The sequence below is a fragment of the Aristolochia californica genome, unplaced genomic scaffold (assembly GCF_029961685.1).
Source record: "Aristolochia californica isolate CCGP_79_NKW_82.1479 unplaced genomic scaffold, dmAriCali1.0.hap1 SCAF_12, whole genome shotgun sequence".
In the NCBI taxonomy this organism is placed as follows: Eukaryota; Viridiplantae; Streptophyta; class Magnoliopsida; order Piperales; family Aristolochiaceae; genus Aristolochia; species Aristolochia californica.
In genome coordinates this window covers 213,130-230,602 of record NW_027181793.1, presented here as the reverse complement: position 1 = coordinate 230,602, position 17,473 = coordinate 213,130, and the positions used below count along the sequence as shown (strand labels likewise).

The following is a 17,473-nucleotide window of genomic DNA, read 5'->3' as shown; positions in this document are numbered from 1 at the left end:
GTTCTGGCGTAGATGCTGATGAGGTCAAATTGTGACCGCAATGGTTATTAGTGAAGAAACTGTAAAATGAAGGTGGGGTTCGGGGCGTCAGCCCCGATGGGGGTCTAAGGGGGCTAGCCCCCTTGGCGGCGGGGTCCGAGGAGACCCAAGAATGAACGAAAAATTAAAATACTCAAGTGTGAACGGAAATTAATGGAAGCAACGGAAAACAGAGGCGCACTCTGTACTGACCGTCGCTGCGGGCAAAGGCCTCCATCGGCGTCGGAAGAGAAATGAAACTTCCTTTCTCTTATTTCGGTATCTATCTCCTAGCTGTCTTCCTCGATTCAGTGCTGCAAATCACCTATAAATAGAGGTGTTCTTCAGCAACAAATCGCATCCAGAGTAATACCTATTCCCTGTTCGTTTTATTTTAGTTTCTTCTTGTGTAAGTCCAGAAGCCACTGAAGCTCTTTTAAGAGCGTGTGGTGGGACGAAATCAACTTTTTATTGAAATAAAGTTCAGTGTTGGCTTTCTTCTTGATTGTTGTTAAGATGTTCCTGGGTTGAACTTACTCTGTTTTACAATTTTATGCATGAGATTGGAGAAGAACCAAATTCAAGGGGTTAGACGTGCAAGAAAATGTTATGGAATAAAAGTGCATGGGAAGAAGAAAGCATGCAACTAGACATCCAAAGCACTTAAAATAACTACTAAAGAGTTTCTAGTACTTAACTCCCTAGAGGAAGATGCCAGAGCGCTAGCTATGTTTGAATTCTCTTCAACCATTGTGGTGTCTTCCCACACAACAAAAAATAACTTGAGCAATGAATAAATTACCAGACTTGAGAACCCCTACATTGATACCATAATAAATTTGAAGGTCTCACATCATAGTAACCTTATTTTAGGAGAAGAAAGTGGAAGAAAGGAGAAGAAGAAGAGAGATGAAGTTGTAGCTAGTGAGAAAAGGATGAAAAAATTTGAATAGAACGAGAGAAGTGGAAAAAAACACAAGAGTGGAAGCTTCCTTCAATTAGGTCAAGCTCTTCTCATCCTCCTTATTTATAATGATCAATTTTTTTTCAAAAAATGATAATTCTACCCTTAGACAAACTAGTACAACTAAGTAAATCATTAAGTAAAAAATGCAAAGAAACTAAATACATCTCTTTCTTTAACATTGATCAACCAAGACAAAAAGTTGATTGATCAAGTTGCAACATTAGGAGAGGAGTTGAAGCTATGTTAATCACCTTACCAAGGTGAGGAATGATAGACATGCAACATAAAACTAATGTAAGATGGTTGATCGAACAAAATGACCTTAACCCACCAAGATATGAAGTGAAGCAAAAACATTGATCGATCAAGCTTTTGGGGTTGATTATCGATCAAGTTGAACCCAAAACATGTGGAAGAAATCTTTCAAGCTTCCCATGGGAGCTCATAGGTGATAAAATCCTATAATTGACTTACCACTAAATTAAAGAGCTCAAGCCACAAATTTTTAAGTATTTATTTGCATATTCTAATGCAAGATTTTAATCAATTTTCATAAAATGACAAAAAGATCCATTTCACTGTCAATAACTAGTATTTACAACATTATGAATTATCTATTTAAAAAATTTTAGTACTTGCAACCAATGTTATTAAAACCAAACCAACCATCATACTGGTAAGATGGCCAGTCTTGATCGAAACGGGTTAAACTAGGTCAATTATAGGTTGGACCAAGTGAGATGATACCAGTAAATTTATTATATACTTTTTATTGGATTAACTTTTAACACAATCAAATAGATTGGTAAATTGGCCTTATTAGAAGTTAGGTCCAAGGTATATCCCAAAATGATTAGCAAAGTTAAGATTCCTTTGTTCCAACTAATAAAATAAGGCCAAGGTCTTTATACTCATTTTTCCAAGTGGGATAATTCTTTCCAACATTCTCCTTCACATATGAACCTTTTTTACCTCACTTTACACGTGGACAATTAGGGGTGGAAACTCATGCTTGAGTAGGTTTTGATAACATGTTGAATTATAGGAGAAGAAAATAATTCATTGATTGTGTAAGTTGAGTACACAAGGTCAACATTTATAATAGAGATAACATAGAATCAAGATTAAATTAAAACTACCCACATCCCAGTTACACCCAAAATATAATTCTAAAAGATAAGTCGTAAAATAATTAAACAACTCTAAAAAAAATAGAAGACTAATAATACTAGAATTCTTCCCTCTCTGAAGCTTCTTCTCATTAGACTCCTTTCCAAAAGAGTCATGTAAGACCACTTCATATTTGTTCTTTAACACTTTTGTCAAACTAGAGTTTGTAACTTCAAATCGCAAAGGAAAACAATCTTAATCTTTCATCTTCTTTGACTAAAAAAATTCTTCATAGATGCAAATTATTCATCTTTTGTTCTCCGCTTTAGATATTCTAGTCATAAAAAATTATCATAACATGTGGAATGAAATGCATCTTTCTTTGTATTTCTTCTTCTACTTCTCCCCCTCAAGCCAAATCTCTTCCTTTTTTCAAAATGCCCAATTTGCACAAGAAAAATATGGGAAAAACTTACACATAAAACAAAGCCCATACACTAGTCTGAAAAAAGCCAATTCTTAATAAAAAAAAAAAAAATAAAAAAAAAAACTCATTTTCAGAGCTAGACAAGCCCAATTTTTGGGCATTAAAAAGAGTATATTCACTATTTCAAAGGTAATTAAAAATAAAATCACCACTAAGGTGAATAAAAAGACTTGACTCAAGTTGGATGTTGAGCATACTCCAATTCTTGTAGGTAGTGGTTTTTAGACATTACTCTGAAGTGATAAAAATAATGACAAATTGGAGAAATACTAAAAGGTTTGGATCAGTTTGGACACCAAGGGGATATAAACAACTTAAAAGACTCAATTTCTTTCATGGTTTTTGAAATTTTATTAAAGGATCAAGGAACATGAAACTAACAAAAAAATAATTTGGAGCTTCACATATGTTTGATCAATCAATGACCTTCAAGAGTAAAATGGCAAGTAATATTTCGTAAAATCTATTAATAGAATTCAAAGAGTGAAGCCAAGTAAACCAAGTAGGCAAAATTGAAATGGGGATTCATGGTCAGTATGAGTTGATAAAATTAACTCATAAAACCTACTGTAAAACCATCAAGGCATTTTCAGAAGAGCATCGGCTTTTCAAGAAACTATTTGTGGCATTAAATTTAACTCCCAAATATTGTGATTGACACCTAGGAATTGAGCGTAAATCATTTCATTGAACTTACAATGCAAAATCTGCCTGTGCAAGAGACAATTTGTATGCTATATCATAAGCAAGTATCCTTACTGTTGTAATAGGTCCAGTCCAGCCTTATGTAGGCAAGACCACAACTCCAATTCTCTGAAAAGCCTTTGAGACCAGGTTGATTGACTGTTGAAATATCTCCAATGTGGGGCTAGCCTAGTGTACCAAATGTATTGTAAGTCATTGAAGTGGGTATTGTAAATTAAGCAATTCTGTATCATATACGAGCCACTTGATGTAAATGTCATTTGGTTCCAAAGCTCGAGCAATTACAACCCCTGGCCCAAACTGATTATGCAAATACTAAGTCAAATGGCATGAGTCATGGGTCAGATTGGTGAGTTGCATAAACAAGAAAGTATGAATTCTCAAGAGATCTTTAGCATATCACCTGTTGAACAACTCTAGAAAGTATACCATTGGAGTCTACTATTGCAAAAGTTCTAGTACAGACGGATGTCTTCAAACCTTCAAGGCAAATGCAAACAAAATCCTACACAGGAGTCAAAAAATTGGACTGATCCTGAACTTGCATTCAATACCATAGAAAATATGGCCATCCTGTTCTTATTCCATATCTTCATGGTAAAGATGAAGCCCAAGACCCAGACGTGCACAAGCTCGACGGAATGCCATAGCTTCAGCCTTCTGCACAGGATCTCCATAACTCGTGTCATTGACTGAGGCAGTTCCCGTTGATTCCCGATATATCTAAGATACCAAGCTATTTAGGTCAGATTGTAGTTTTCCCTTTTCAGTAACAATAGCATCTACATATGCTAAACTCTGAAGCAATTAACTATCAGTTCTGTGAAATGATTCAATTTAATACCAGAACAGTCAAAAAGTACATTTTACAGTCTAGCAGCCCAAGAGTTGTTGCCTCCCTCTGGCAATTTACAGCAGAGAGGCTGTGAAGCCAATGACTACTGGAGACATTAGCCTTGTTAAAATTTTCAGAGACACTTACAGTCCCATTTCTTCATCAAGTCAGAGAGGAATTCATGACAGTACAGAACTCAGGAATCTTGTACTTGTAAATACAGATGAAAAGAAGCTACAATGGGGTTCAGAATAATTAAATAAAGCTGTCACCAAAGCTATTGTTCAGATGCTGTAACAGGTCCCAACTTCTACAAGGAGAAAGAATGGAGAAAACAATTTTAATTATAATTTGAAAAGTCCCTATTTATCTTCCAAAAAGGGGCTCCTACTCACCAGACTACTAAATTATATATCTAAATGTTAATTACGGAATTATAAGGTGCAGACATGAACGGATGCTGATAAAGGACAGCATGGGACTTCACCTTCATGACATCTTAATTTGCACAATATCATTCTGTACAAGGAAACTAGGTGTGAGCATAGACACTTTCACCTGACTGAAATTAAATATTGAACAGAAAACAACTGAACAAAGTCTTCAAAGTTGAAGTACAAATTATCTCCCCATTCATAGAGGCCACCAAATAGGTGTAACACTAGAGCTACAGCGGAATGGTAGTTATTTTACCAAATGTCGACATGATTTAATAGAGCATGAAAATGGTTTATCCTTCAAAACAACTATACTCCCATAATTAGATTGACCTAAAGGAAGAGTAAGATCAAGGCAAAACTACATATTCCATGCAAATCATTTCCTTTTGATAATTTAGCAATATGATAAGCAAACCTTTTAGTCTTGAAATGGACATTAATCAATGTGTGTCTATTTAAGCAAGGGTTTAGTCGAACATTACCTCTGCGTCAGTACCATATAGGGTGACACGGTAGACAACAGATACAGACTTGCCATCTGCAGAGTAGGTGATGCTTCGGACCTCACCCGACCATTCTATTGATGAGTTGAATAATTGTATGTCAATACTCCCATAGTTTATGAAAGAAGGAAAAGATAAAAATTAAAAAAATGTGCAAGCAACAGATGTTTTTATACATTGAGAAAAATAACAAATCATACCTGGGGCATGAAAGTTCATGATCCGATTTACTACATGCCTGCAAATGAACAATATTATAAATTAGAAACCTAAATATAAAGTCCTTAAATTGCAACACGCAATACAACAGCATAGGTACTGTGGCAGATCAAACCATGCAGAAGTAAACCTTTCATGGGAGCTAGATGAAATTGTTGTTGACCGATAGCCTCAGTTGCAGACGTGCATTAACTAGAAGTTTTGCACAACAAAACAAAAACAAAAACCAAAACTGAAAATTGTCACTCAGAAACATGCTACCAGTTTCTACAGTAAAGCAGAATCCATTGACAACTTTATAACTCGTTAGAGCTGTTACAGAATAATACTTGATAGGGTTTATTGCACAAATTCTGTTGAAATATGGCATAGGTACCCATATACCCTTAGCTTTCTAATTAGTATCAACAAAATACCCATATACCCCTCCCTCTCTGGCAGTTAACACCAACTTTGGCATAAAAAGAAAAATAAAAATAATTCAATAAATATTATATACTTCTTTTATGATAGTAAAATGAGTTAAGCATCTTTAAAGTCTACAGAACAGCTGTTGGAATGGAAAAATTGAGTAGGACATCAGAGAAAGAGAAGAGAAAGTTGGAAAAGAAGAAGAAGAAGAAGAAGATGATGATGCTACACAGATATCAACACCCATCCCTTCATAGTGTACTTATATTTTCCATTACACGAATCCTAATTTGAGTAAGATTATAAACCAATAAAAAAAAAAAAAACCTAACACAAAATAGATTCCTTTTATAAATCAAATATTAATCCTTTTTGTACTCAAACACTTCTATCCCCTTCATAATAGATTCCAACACTCCCTTCGAGCTGGTACATATAGATCATAAATGTCTAACTTGCCATAGTCAAATGCCAAGCTTGCCAGGATGAATAACATAGAACTAAGCCGAGTCTAAGAAGATGCATCAACAAGCTGATTGTGTATCGCTGCCTAATCATGTCAAGAGGCAAGAAGACACATAAACAAGACCACAAAGAGGGACTCTCACAACCCAAACCAGAGGGCACAACAAAATAGAGAAGAAAAAAGGGTTAGACTAGGACGTAATAAGAATCATTAACTAGAAAAAAATTAACCAAGCACTATGGGAGAAGTTTTGTCCCATTTATAGATTGCCAAGGACAACATAATCACCTCAAAGATCCCATAGGAAGGGGACCAACCCAAAGAACCCAAAACAAAGGATTTACTTGAAATCCCACAGCAAAAGGGAAAAATAATCCAAGAATAAAGTTCAAAGAAGACAAAATAAAAAGGTTGAAACAGGAACATAAAAAAGATTTTGAATTTGAAACCATCAAATAAATGAGTTCCAAAAGAAAAAAAGGATAACAGGACATACTTTTTTGTTTTAGATGACTTCAAGAATGCCAATAGTTTGTGAGACTTCAAAATTGACTTCAAACGGATGAGCCTTATCAGCCATGGTAAAATAAGGAAATGAATTCATGAAGAAAATAAAGGATGGACCTCAAACAATTTTCTAGAATCTCTAGTTTTTTTTTTTGGAATCTTAAGAGATTTTTCTAGGAACTTCATGGCATTTTCTTGAATTTTCAGAGATTTTTCAAGGTTTTAAAATTTCACAGAACTTTTGGAATTTTCTGGGTAAATTGAAGGAATTTTCAGAAAGTTTAAATTTTTGGAAAATAATTTCTAGGTGAAAATTTTCTGGCTGCATGGGAAAAACGTTTCTTGGAATTTGGTTTCCTAGAAAATGAATTTGGATAACAGACTCGGGAAAGAATATTAAGGAAATTACAAAATAGTCCTTTTTTCAGAATCAAATAAATGTCCCTGAAAACTGTGTTTTGGAAACACTACCCTATATTTAACAGAATTGCAACCGTCCCTAGTCCTCATCTTCAACCTTGGTAATACTAGTGACTGGTAACATGAGGGCATTCATCAATTCAGTGAGGACTATCAAATCTACCCACATCACATGTAAACACAATAATGAATCAGTCACCAATAAGCCCATATTATAGAAACGTTATCACATAATTTTTCATGAGGGTATTTTGGTTTTTTTCTATGCCATGTTAACAGATTAAATCCTAGAACTACAGAGGTATTTTTGTTCGATAATACAGGATTCTAGGTATTAATTTGAATCTCAGAGGAGCCATTCTTTCTTTATTAAGGAGTAATTAACCAATTCAACAATGTATTGAAAGACACAAATATACTCCACGAAATTCCTACATTAACCATAAAATGACAAAAGAATACTGATTCAGCCTATGATAAAAGGGCAAGCCCGTAGCAAAAAAAAGGGACCAGGATATACATATCGAAAAAGTCATTGCAGAACAGACATTGCTGAAAGAAGTCATGGGTGTAATAATAGAATCATGTAAACCAAAAATAGCAAACTACAAGCACTATGGTCACATTTTAACAGATACAACTGCTAGAATAATGAAAGAATGCAAAGGATAAAGTATAAACCACTCAGATCATGGACCTACTCCAGCAGAATGTTCAAAATATAGAAACCAATCTAGCACGTGATATGAAGAGAGGCACACATACACATCAAATTAAAATGAAAATGAAGAAAAATGTCCTGAAACAAAGTTAAGACAGACCAAGGAACGTATTTGATGGAAAATCCATCTTCAACTCGAGTCTTGATTAGCGTCTCAGGAACTTTCCGGCTGAGCTCTTTGAGGACTTCCGACAGTGAACGGTTTATTCCCGATGTTCGAACATCGGAGGAGACTTCCGATTCTGTCAAACCATCGTTCATCCCAGAAGCTGCGACTTTCGCATGAGAACGGGAGCAGAAAAACAGATGCCGCAAAGGCAGATGAGATCTTCTGAGAATGGGCTTCAGGCTGGCCATAGAAGAAAATTAGACCCACTTTTCAAGGGTTCTTCTTTCGCGCTCTTACAGTTACAGTCTTTTAGCGACAAAGAGTTAAAGAGTTTCTTCGACAAAGACCTGAGTTTCCCTTAAACCCGATTTACAAATGAAAAATCCCAAGTACGGTTAATACATCACTGGTAGTATATCATACCTGAGGCTGTAACGTGTCTGATAATGTAGCATGCTAGGTAAAAACTTCAATTTTTTTTGTTTTTTCCGGTCATCATGGGAGATAGTCTGACAGACAAGTCCGGCCTCCTCTTGTATCTCCGTTTGCATTGATCATCTTCTGTCCTAACTTCGGCCACTTATTTAGACAACTTAGACTCTAAACTTCTATTCTCCATTTGTTCACTTGTGACTACTTCTTCAAGATGACTTGACACAATGGCATTTTAGGCCTTGAGATGCATATGCCAATTCTTTTTTATTTTTATGTCTCTAGAAGGAAAAACCTCTGGAATGCTAAATTTACAATTGTTAGCTCGATTAAGTTTTTTTTATCATCAAAATATGGATGGGAATTTTTGGAAGATGGGCCCAAGCCCACAAGACTAAGGAAAGCCTATATGTCAAAATATGTGGAAGATGGGCTCAAGGTCCACAGACCAAGGAGAAGGACCACAGGACCACACAATGGTGGCATGATGGTAAATAAAGAGTTATATCATAAAGATGGCTTTGATGTAATTAGTTTAACTTTTAGGGGTATTATTATAATATAGTAATCTTATTCATCTATAAATTGAGCCTCAGGGGGAGAGTAAGGACCAAGTCCATAACCCTATTCTTCCTTATCTTTTGTCCAAATTTGTCATTCTTCCTCTTCTCCCCCTAAAACCTTCTCTCCACAATTCTTCTTCTTCTTACCCCTTAATCTTGTTCTACCATGATTATACATTATGAAATCCTAAGTTTCAATATGGAATCGGAGTGGGGAAAGAACTGAGATGGAGAAGGAGAAGAAGATGGAGAAGAAGGGGAGGAAGAAGAAGAAGAAGAAGAAGAAGAAGAAGAAGAAGAAAAAGAAATAAGAGGAATTTCTCGTTTTTCTTTTAGTCTTCTTTCCCAATTTTTGTTTTACATTGGATGTTTCACTCCATCATCGTATTTTTTATATAGAAAATTATATACCATTGGAAAGATATTTGAGTATAGTTTAAAAATAAAAAAGAATTTTTGAAATCATATTTTTCTAGAAAGATAAATCGGCATTTGAAGGAGCAAAGGTCAAGCAGCAGAAAAGTTCATGTAGCAGTAGAAAACTTCAAATTTTGAGCCATTTTATGCCATCAAGAACGAGAATTTATATAGAGAATTATATATCAAAAGAAAGATCTAGGTGGATTAGCACTTGAACTTGCAAAATATTTGTTGACTTCAAGCTGGGATCATTGACATTATCTCCAACTTGAGGAGGAGAATATAAGGCAAAATATGAATGATGAGTACATTGGAGATTGTTTGATTTATTGTTTACCAAACAACACTTGGTTCAATTTATTATTGGCAATCTATTACTCGTCTTGACTCACTCACTCGTTGTCAAAGCTACTATCTGCTACCAGCTTGACTCCAACTTGATTATTACCCTAGATTATTACCTTGGATTATCCTTAGCTTAATATTTAGTGCATAGCTTCCTTATTCAAGGATGGACTTGCTGCATATTAGCTTATGTGTTTTTATTGCTCTTAAGGACTTTTACTACCTACTAGTTATCCATTGCTATATAACCGCCTATTTGGTATGTGTTATTTGGGTCCAAGCCCATTTTAGTTGTTGCTATTATGTCTCTCTGATTGAGACATTATTAGTGAAGAAGAACTTCTCGGTTGTTGATTGTTGTCAGCATTAGTTATTATAATGAAGAAGAAAGCACATGGTGGCCCCAAAATATTATCTTTTAGTGATTACCCTTTATCCCCCTTGTTTGGCATTTTTACTCCCACCATTTGAGAGTCCATGCCCTATGGAAGGATATCATGATGGAGGAGTTTATTTCTATACTTCTGAGCAATGCCTATAGACCCACTACCTATAGAGGATAGGAGTGTACCCAACATCCAGAGTGAGTCAAGTCTATTATTCACCCCATAGATGTTTTTTTAGCTACCCTGAGAAAGTGGTAGATTATGTGCCCCACAGTAGGACTACTTATCCACCTGTGAAATTGAACGAAAAATATTTTTGACTATGACCATTTGACTGGAGTATGAAGCGATGTCTTATGGCTAGGAGTAATTTTACTCTCTTATATTATGCCAGCAGGGTCTCTTGGAAAATAACAAATAGACCACTAGCTTGAAGGGGAGTGTTGGAAGATATGATGAACTGCCATTTTATACAAGAAGATCATATACACCATTTACAGCAAGTTGGGTGTTCATGATGTTCTCTCACCCCCAGCTTGAGGGGTGTTGGAAGATGGGGTCAAGCCCACAAACTCAAGGTTGGTAAGCCCACACATCCAAGTGGTGGCATATGGGTAAAATAGGATATTTTCCATAAAGATGGCATAAACATGTAAATACTTATTTTTTTTATGTCTCTTATTTTATCAGGTTGTAGCCCTAAGGACATTGTAAAGCTATAAATAAAAGCATTGGCTAAGAGGTAGAGCATTGAAGCTCTCCCCTCTTTTCTCAAGAAATTCATCCAGCCTCCCTCCTCACTTGGTCGATGCACCTTCTTCTCCTTTAATCCAAACTCTTTCCATCTTGTTTCTTCTCCTCTCTTTCCTCTCTTCTCTTTCTTCTTCTTCTTCATTGATCTAAAGTCCTCCACATGGGATCTTAAATTCTACATGGTATCAGAGCAAGGAGTTTAGGATCCCCCTTGATGAAGTATGCAAGGAATTATTTATGAAGTCTATCCAAGAATTTGTTCATGAAAGGAGTCCAGCCATGAAAAGATAAATCAATTCTGGCCATTATTTACATACTCTTTCTTTAATTGTTGAATTCTTGATTTTTGAATTACATCAAGTCAAGATAATCTTCATATGAGAGGTTGTGAAGATTTATCTCTTATGACTAAGAAGATGTTATAATCTTGATCTTCTTGTAGTTAAATTACAAGTTTGATCAAGATTAATTGTTACTAGTGTCTTATCGAGATTGATAAATTGATGATTTACGATTCGGTTACCTTTATGTAACTTGGATCAATTTTCTTTGAGGTGTAATTCCAACACATGTTGTTGTAAATTCTCTCACTTGACGCTGCTCATGGGATCTTCTTATGTTGTTGGATGACCGTCATATGGTTAAAATTCCAGCTCCTACTTATCTCTATTACTTTGCTGCTCTTGAACTCCAATGATTGCCCTTTTTTTTTACGTTGGAGTGTTCCCATGAGTTGAGAAAATTTTGCTTCCTAGAGTCCGAATTTGCCTCTAAATATCTCTAAAGAAGATAGTGGTTCTCACATGTTTGCCCATGGTTTGTGTTAGAGTTTAGATTAAGGCATAAAAGTTTGCATCTATCCTCTCCTTTTTATTTTTCTATAAGAATATAATAAGAATTGAGTGATGGCCGGATCTTGTCCCCACTTGACAAAAGCACAAATTCCTTGATGATTTGGTGCTTTCTCTTGTGGAAAATTTATATTCCTTCCATTGTCGGTGACTAATTTGGTCCACGGTTTCTTCAAATTGCATTGAGTAATTTTTAGTTGAAGACGCCCCTTGCAATTGACCTCTGCATTTGAATTGCCTCATGATAGAGATTGGACATACAAGTAGTAAGAGTGACATACTCCGTATTACTACAATCCCATTAAGAGGTCTCTCCAATTATTTTATCTGGTCACAATTGGTACAATGAGTTCTCATTACTCGTGACATTCTCAATCACGTACTCAAAATCCCTCCTCTGATTGATGAAGAGGATGTAGCCTACCTCAAGTGGGTTAAAAATGATAACCAAGTTATTAGTTGGCTCATCAATAGCATGGAAGAGCATGTAGCTAACATGTGGTCCACTTGGAAACAGCCAAGGACATTTGGGACACATGTATTAAGCTATAATCCAGTACAACCACCTTAAAAAAATAATTCGATGTCTTACAAAGTATGCTGAATACTAAACAAAGAGATAACATTCATGAGTTTTTGGCCCGATTTTGGGGCCTTCTCCAAGAATGGAAAATCACTCAGTCATATTCAATAGACATTGCAATTCAAGAAAGGCAATGGGAGGTCTTGACAAATATCAAGCCCTACCTTGAGGTTGCTAAGACCCAGCTTCTTAGCTCCTCCGTTCTTCCATCCTTAGATGACATCAGTGCCACATTGCTTAGTGTAAATTTTCCAAGCAAGGGTTCTCGGGTGGTGACTACAATTAGGGAAACATCGATACCAAAAAAATTGTGTGTATATGTGTTGAATGTGTTTGTCTATCTCGCTTTTATATGCACAATAAGATTCATGCGTTTAAATTGATCACAATTTATATGAATATTTAGCTTAGTTAAAATTTAAATTTATAATGCCAATTCATCCCCCTCTTGAGAAGCCATTTGGACCAACAATTGGTATCAAAGCAGGTCAAGAACTTAATTGAATTCAAAATCCCTTGATTTTGAAAAAGATAAAAGGCATCTCAAATAGATGTTATGTTCCAAGAGGGTCATGATCCATTTTTGGTTTCGTTGCTCATTACTTCACAATACCAATGGTGGAGATTAAGAATGGAAGTTTTCTTACAATCCATTGGATTTATTATGGGAAGCTATCATGAGTGGACCCTTCATTCTATCCAAAAATGTAAAGTGAAGTTTCATTGCTAGAGTAGATGGCAATGTTAAGGATAGGGAACTCATTCTTAGTTCCTTGAGTGATGAAATAATTGATTCCTATGTATTTTTAAATAAGCCAAAGATTTATGGGATAAATTAGAATTTGACTTTTCTAGGAACAAAGAATGTAGCTCTTCAAATTCTCAGTACAATACATCTTGTGATAACACTGAAATTATTGATTGTATCCTCTTATATTTATATGGAAACACCATCTCAGATCGAGATGAAACTTCAATGAGTGATAGTGGTGAGGAATTGGACAAAGAATAATTAATGAGAAAACATGATGACTCAATATCCTCCCTTAGAAGAAGAGACAAAGAAAATAAGAAACTGAGGCAACTTTCCAAACTTAAAAAGGAAATCAATTCATTGAAAGCTGACTTTTCCTCAAAGCTAGAATAGCATAAAGAAAAGAACATAAAGCTCATTTCAGAATTTGAGAAACTAAATGTCTATTCTTCAAATATTCTTGAATTGAGAAAATAAAATGATAGTTACTACTCTAGGATTTTAGAATTACAAGATGAAACAAACTACTAAAATCCAACAACTTTATAGTTGAAAGAAGAACCCACGACTTATCTCATGCTTTAAAGATTCTAACATTGGGAAAAGCTATTCCTATGATTAGATCCTATAAAATCAAATGAGAAAGCTTCAATTTAGAGTTAAGGTCCTTTAGACTGGAAAGGAAAGGAAATCTAGCAGTTCTCATAGGACAAATGTGACAAAGGTCAGAACCTCACCAATACATAATGATGGATGCTATGCTTGTAAAATGATTAAACATTATTCGGTTGAGTGTTCAGTTAGAAGATCAAAGCTGAATGTAGTAAAGTAAATTTGGATTTCCAAGGGAAACCTAAATTTGTCTTCCAAAGTTCACATGGTGGGACCCAAGAGAATTTGGGTACTCAAGATCACTTGATCTTCATAGAAAGGAGTGAATTCTCCATGCAAAGCTACATATTACATGAAAATTACCTAGAGGGCATTGTAAAAGATATAAATAGAGGCCCTTGGCTAAGAGGTAGAGCATTAAGTTCTCTCCTCTCTTCTCAAATTCGTCCAAACTCTCCTCTTGGAAGTCTATTTCTAAACTCTCTCTCCTTTCTCTCTTCTTCTCTTCTTCTTCTTCTCCTTCTTCTTCTTCTCCTCTCTCTCTTTGGCTCAAGATCATTATGAAGGAGTCCTAAATTCTACAATGTTCAACTTCTTTGGATGAAACAACAACTAGATGATTATGGCTTAGAGCAAAAAGAAATTCCAGTCTATTGTGACAACATGCGTGCCATAAGTCTAAGTAAGAACCTGATTCACCAATCTCAATCAAAACATATAGAAATTAGACATCATTTTATCATAGAGTTGGTTCAAACCAAGGTTATTAAGATTGAATTTGTCTCCGCCAAAAATCAAGTATCAAATATCTTTACAAAGCAATTAGGATTTAATCATTTCTTTGAGCTGTGAGGAGAACTAGGCATGAACAAACCACTTTGATTCACTTAGGCTTAAAATTTTGAGCTTAATGAAGACATCCCATCATTTTAGTGCCCAAAAAGTGAAGTGGAAATCAAAATATTACATTTTTGTCACTCTACATAGGTCATTGACCGATCAATGCATATTAATTGATCAATCAACTTGTGTGATTGATCAATCAATCGAAATTGAATGATCAATCATTCATAGTGCAAACAGAGAATATGAAGAACCAAAGTCAATTTTAAGGTGACTTTTCATTCCTATTCTGAATCATTTTCTCTAAATTTTCTAGAGCTCCAAAACCCCAAATTTGTCCTCCTTTCATCTTTAGCATTTTCCTAATTCGATTCAAGGTTTAAACCTTCATTTTTTTTAAAATCCACTCAAAACTGAATTTTTCCATCATGGCGAAGACAAATGTGATTGAAAAGAAGAAGACCCCATCCAAAGAACTTGAGATATGTGAGGAAATGCCCAATCGGAGGGAACATTTCTAAACACGGCTTCAAAGGGGTAAGTAATTCCAACACTTCACCTCCAAGAGCATTGTTGAGCCAAGTAGGATATATCTCTCTTTTTTGCAAACAAGAGATTCTTGATTTTGAAAGGATATATAGGCCTTCCAAGGGAATTCTGGAAAGTGAAGAAGGCATTCACCCTCTTTTGGTAAAAGTCTTCTAAACTAACCTTGAGGTAGAAGAAATCTTCCCATGTAACTTAAGGCTCACAAGCTATGTCAAGAAGACAAACATTTCAATCAAAACCAGTGAGCTCAGTACATTGCTCGAGATGATGTCTATGGGATTTGCAAGATTCATCAAGGAGAGCTGGCCTATGAACCTCCATAGTAACTGCCCTCAGAACATCCAAGATGCCATCCAACTAATATTTGGTCACACTTGTGGAAGCTCCAAAAAAGTGAAGATTAGAGACTTAAGCATGGAGCACCAAAACTTCATGGAAATTGTGACACACTTCCTCAATCCTAGGAAAGACACGTTCTCTCACCTCACCACCATGGATTTTTCTGGCTTTGGGCAATCATCAAGAAGATTAACCTGGATTATAGTTACTTCATGTTTAGCCGTATGATGGACAATGCCACCAATTCTAAAGCCGATGACCTTTTATTTTCCAGAGAGATCACTACTATCCTCCGCCAAAGTGGAGTGGACCTCTCAGATGAAGTGTCGGTGGACATCGCAAAGAAGATGTCCATAGGAGAAACCAAAGTGGGCAATTTTGGATTTTCCAAGTGGAGAAGACAATGGATTCAAAAGGAGAAGATTTCAAAGGAATCCGCCCCGCAACCAGCAGCATCAAGAGATGAGCTTAGTGTTAGGAATTAGATGCCTTAATTTAAAACTAACAAGAGAAATAATAATAAATGCAAAAAAATGAAAAATCAAACACAAAAAAAATAACAAGATTTATATAGGTTTGCCTCAAGGTTAGACTACATCCTTTCTTTTGCCACTGCAGTAATCCACTATAAAGATGAAATAGTTTACAAGAAAAATCATACACACTTACACGTGTTTTTCTCTAACCTCTTTTGGGCTGCAACTCAAGGTCTTCTCCATGATGATGAGTGATAAAACCATAATAGCGGCGCCCCCCAAATTATAAAGAGAAAATTAGGGCAACCGTTTTACAAGAGTAAAATTCCCAAACTACCCTTAATATATCGTGGACCTGGCGAGAGCTCCTCCCCCACACCCCCTGAAGGGGGGCTCCCTACCCCCCCTTCCAACCCCCATGACGACCTTACCACGAAGGTCGATCCGCATACCAACTCAGCGTAGGGAGTTGATTGGGCTCCACAACTTAACACTTAGTCCTTAGCCTTCGACGAAAAAATTTGAATTCATGAAGAAGTGCCGCACCGAAGAAGGAAGCTCAGCCTCCACCGATCATCTTACAGCAATAAAGGAAGTTGTCGATGATGTAGTGGAAACTCAGGCGGCAATCCTTACTACATAGGATCAATTGAAGGCCGGGCAGCAAAGGATTGAGCACCTCCTACAAACCATCCTCAGCCATCTCTCGCCTCCAGCTTAGTCATTTTAGTATCCACCCATCCATCCTTTTTGTGACTCCCGGTGTACTCGTTTTAATGATATACTTGTATGTATTTACTTTGGAGTAGTGTACACATATTTGTAAAGAATTGACAATTCTATATATGATACGGCCTTTGAGCCACGTTTTGTTGCAATTTGTGTATTTCCTTCATTATCTTTTTGAGTATGATAAAAGGGGGAGAAACAATGGGAACTTGGATTAAAAGACCTAGGCACTCAAAATTCTAAAAATTTTATGCTTAAAGGATCTAATCACTCTATGCCAAGATTAAGAGGAAGCTTAAGCTGAATTTGAACAAATTATTTTTACTCCAACCTTAGGGAAGTGTATATTTCTATTTTTTTCCAAGTTAGGTTTTGTCATCATCCAAAAGGGGAAGATTGTTGACCACGGGTTGACTCTCATGTTGCTTTTGATGATAACAAAACTTGATTGATCTAACAGCTTGAAAATCTAAGTATTTCATGTACTTCACCTTCAAGATTAAATGCATCTCAAGGTCTAAAACTTCAAAAGGATCAGGTCTAACTCAAGACCTCAAGCACCATCAAATGACATCTCTTGAAGAAGCACCCACAAGGAAGATGATAATGTGAAGACTAGAGTTCAAGTGTAATAGTCAAAATGTCCAAACTCGGTCACTTATGTAAGAGAGTATTCTAAACTCCATTTTCTTAAGCACAAATCAGAAATTTAAGTTTTAGGTCTTAATTTTCACTTAGACATGTTTAGGAGCATCATAAACATCATTTAGAACATGCTAGAGCACTTAGAGAAAAATATTCCCATGCTTTGAAAGTGAACATTGTTGAACTGGAAATGGAATGATCGATCAACCACTGGTAATGATCGATCATGCAGAACTGTTCAGACCAGAAATATCAAGCATGATCAATCAACCATA

The 17,473-nt window shown here is 35.8% G+C and overlaps 1 protein-coding gene across 1 annotated transcript; it reads right to left on the bottom strand.

Moving 5' to 3' along the window:
• Positions 1–3,512: 3,512 nt before the first annotated feature.
• LOC137946461 (DNA repair RAD52-like protein 1, mitochondrial) lies at positions 3,513–8,412 on the bottom strand. The gene is made up of 5 exons (XM_068792769.1): positions 8,342–8,412; positions 7,910–8,158; positions 5,266–5,303; positions 5,045–5,139; positions 3,513–4,010 (listed from the first exon to the last, which is right to left on the bottom strand). Exons 1-5 carry the CDS (start codon positions 8,371–8,373, stop codon positions 3,867–3,869), a joined length of 558 nt encoding a protein of 185 aa, XP_068648870.1. The 5' UTR covers positions 8,374–8,412; the 3' UTR covers positions 3,513–3,866.
• Between the last annotated feature and the right edge of the window lie 9,061 nt (positions 8,413–17,473).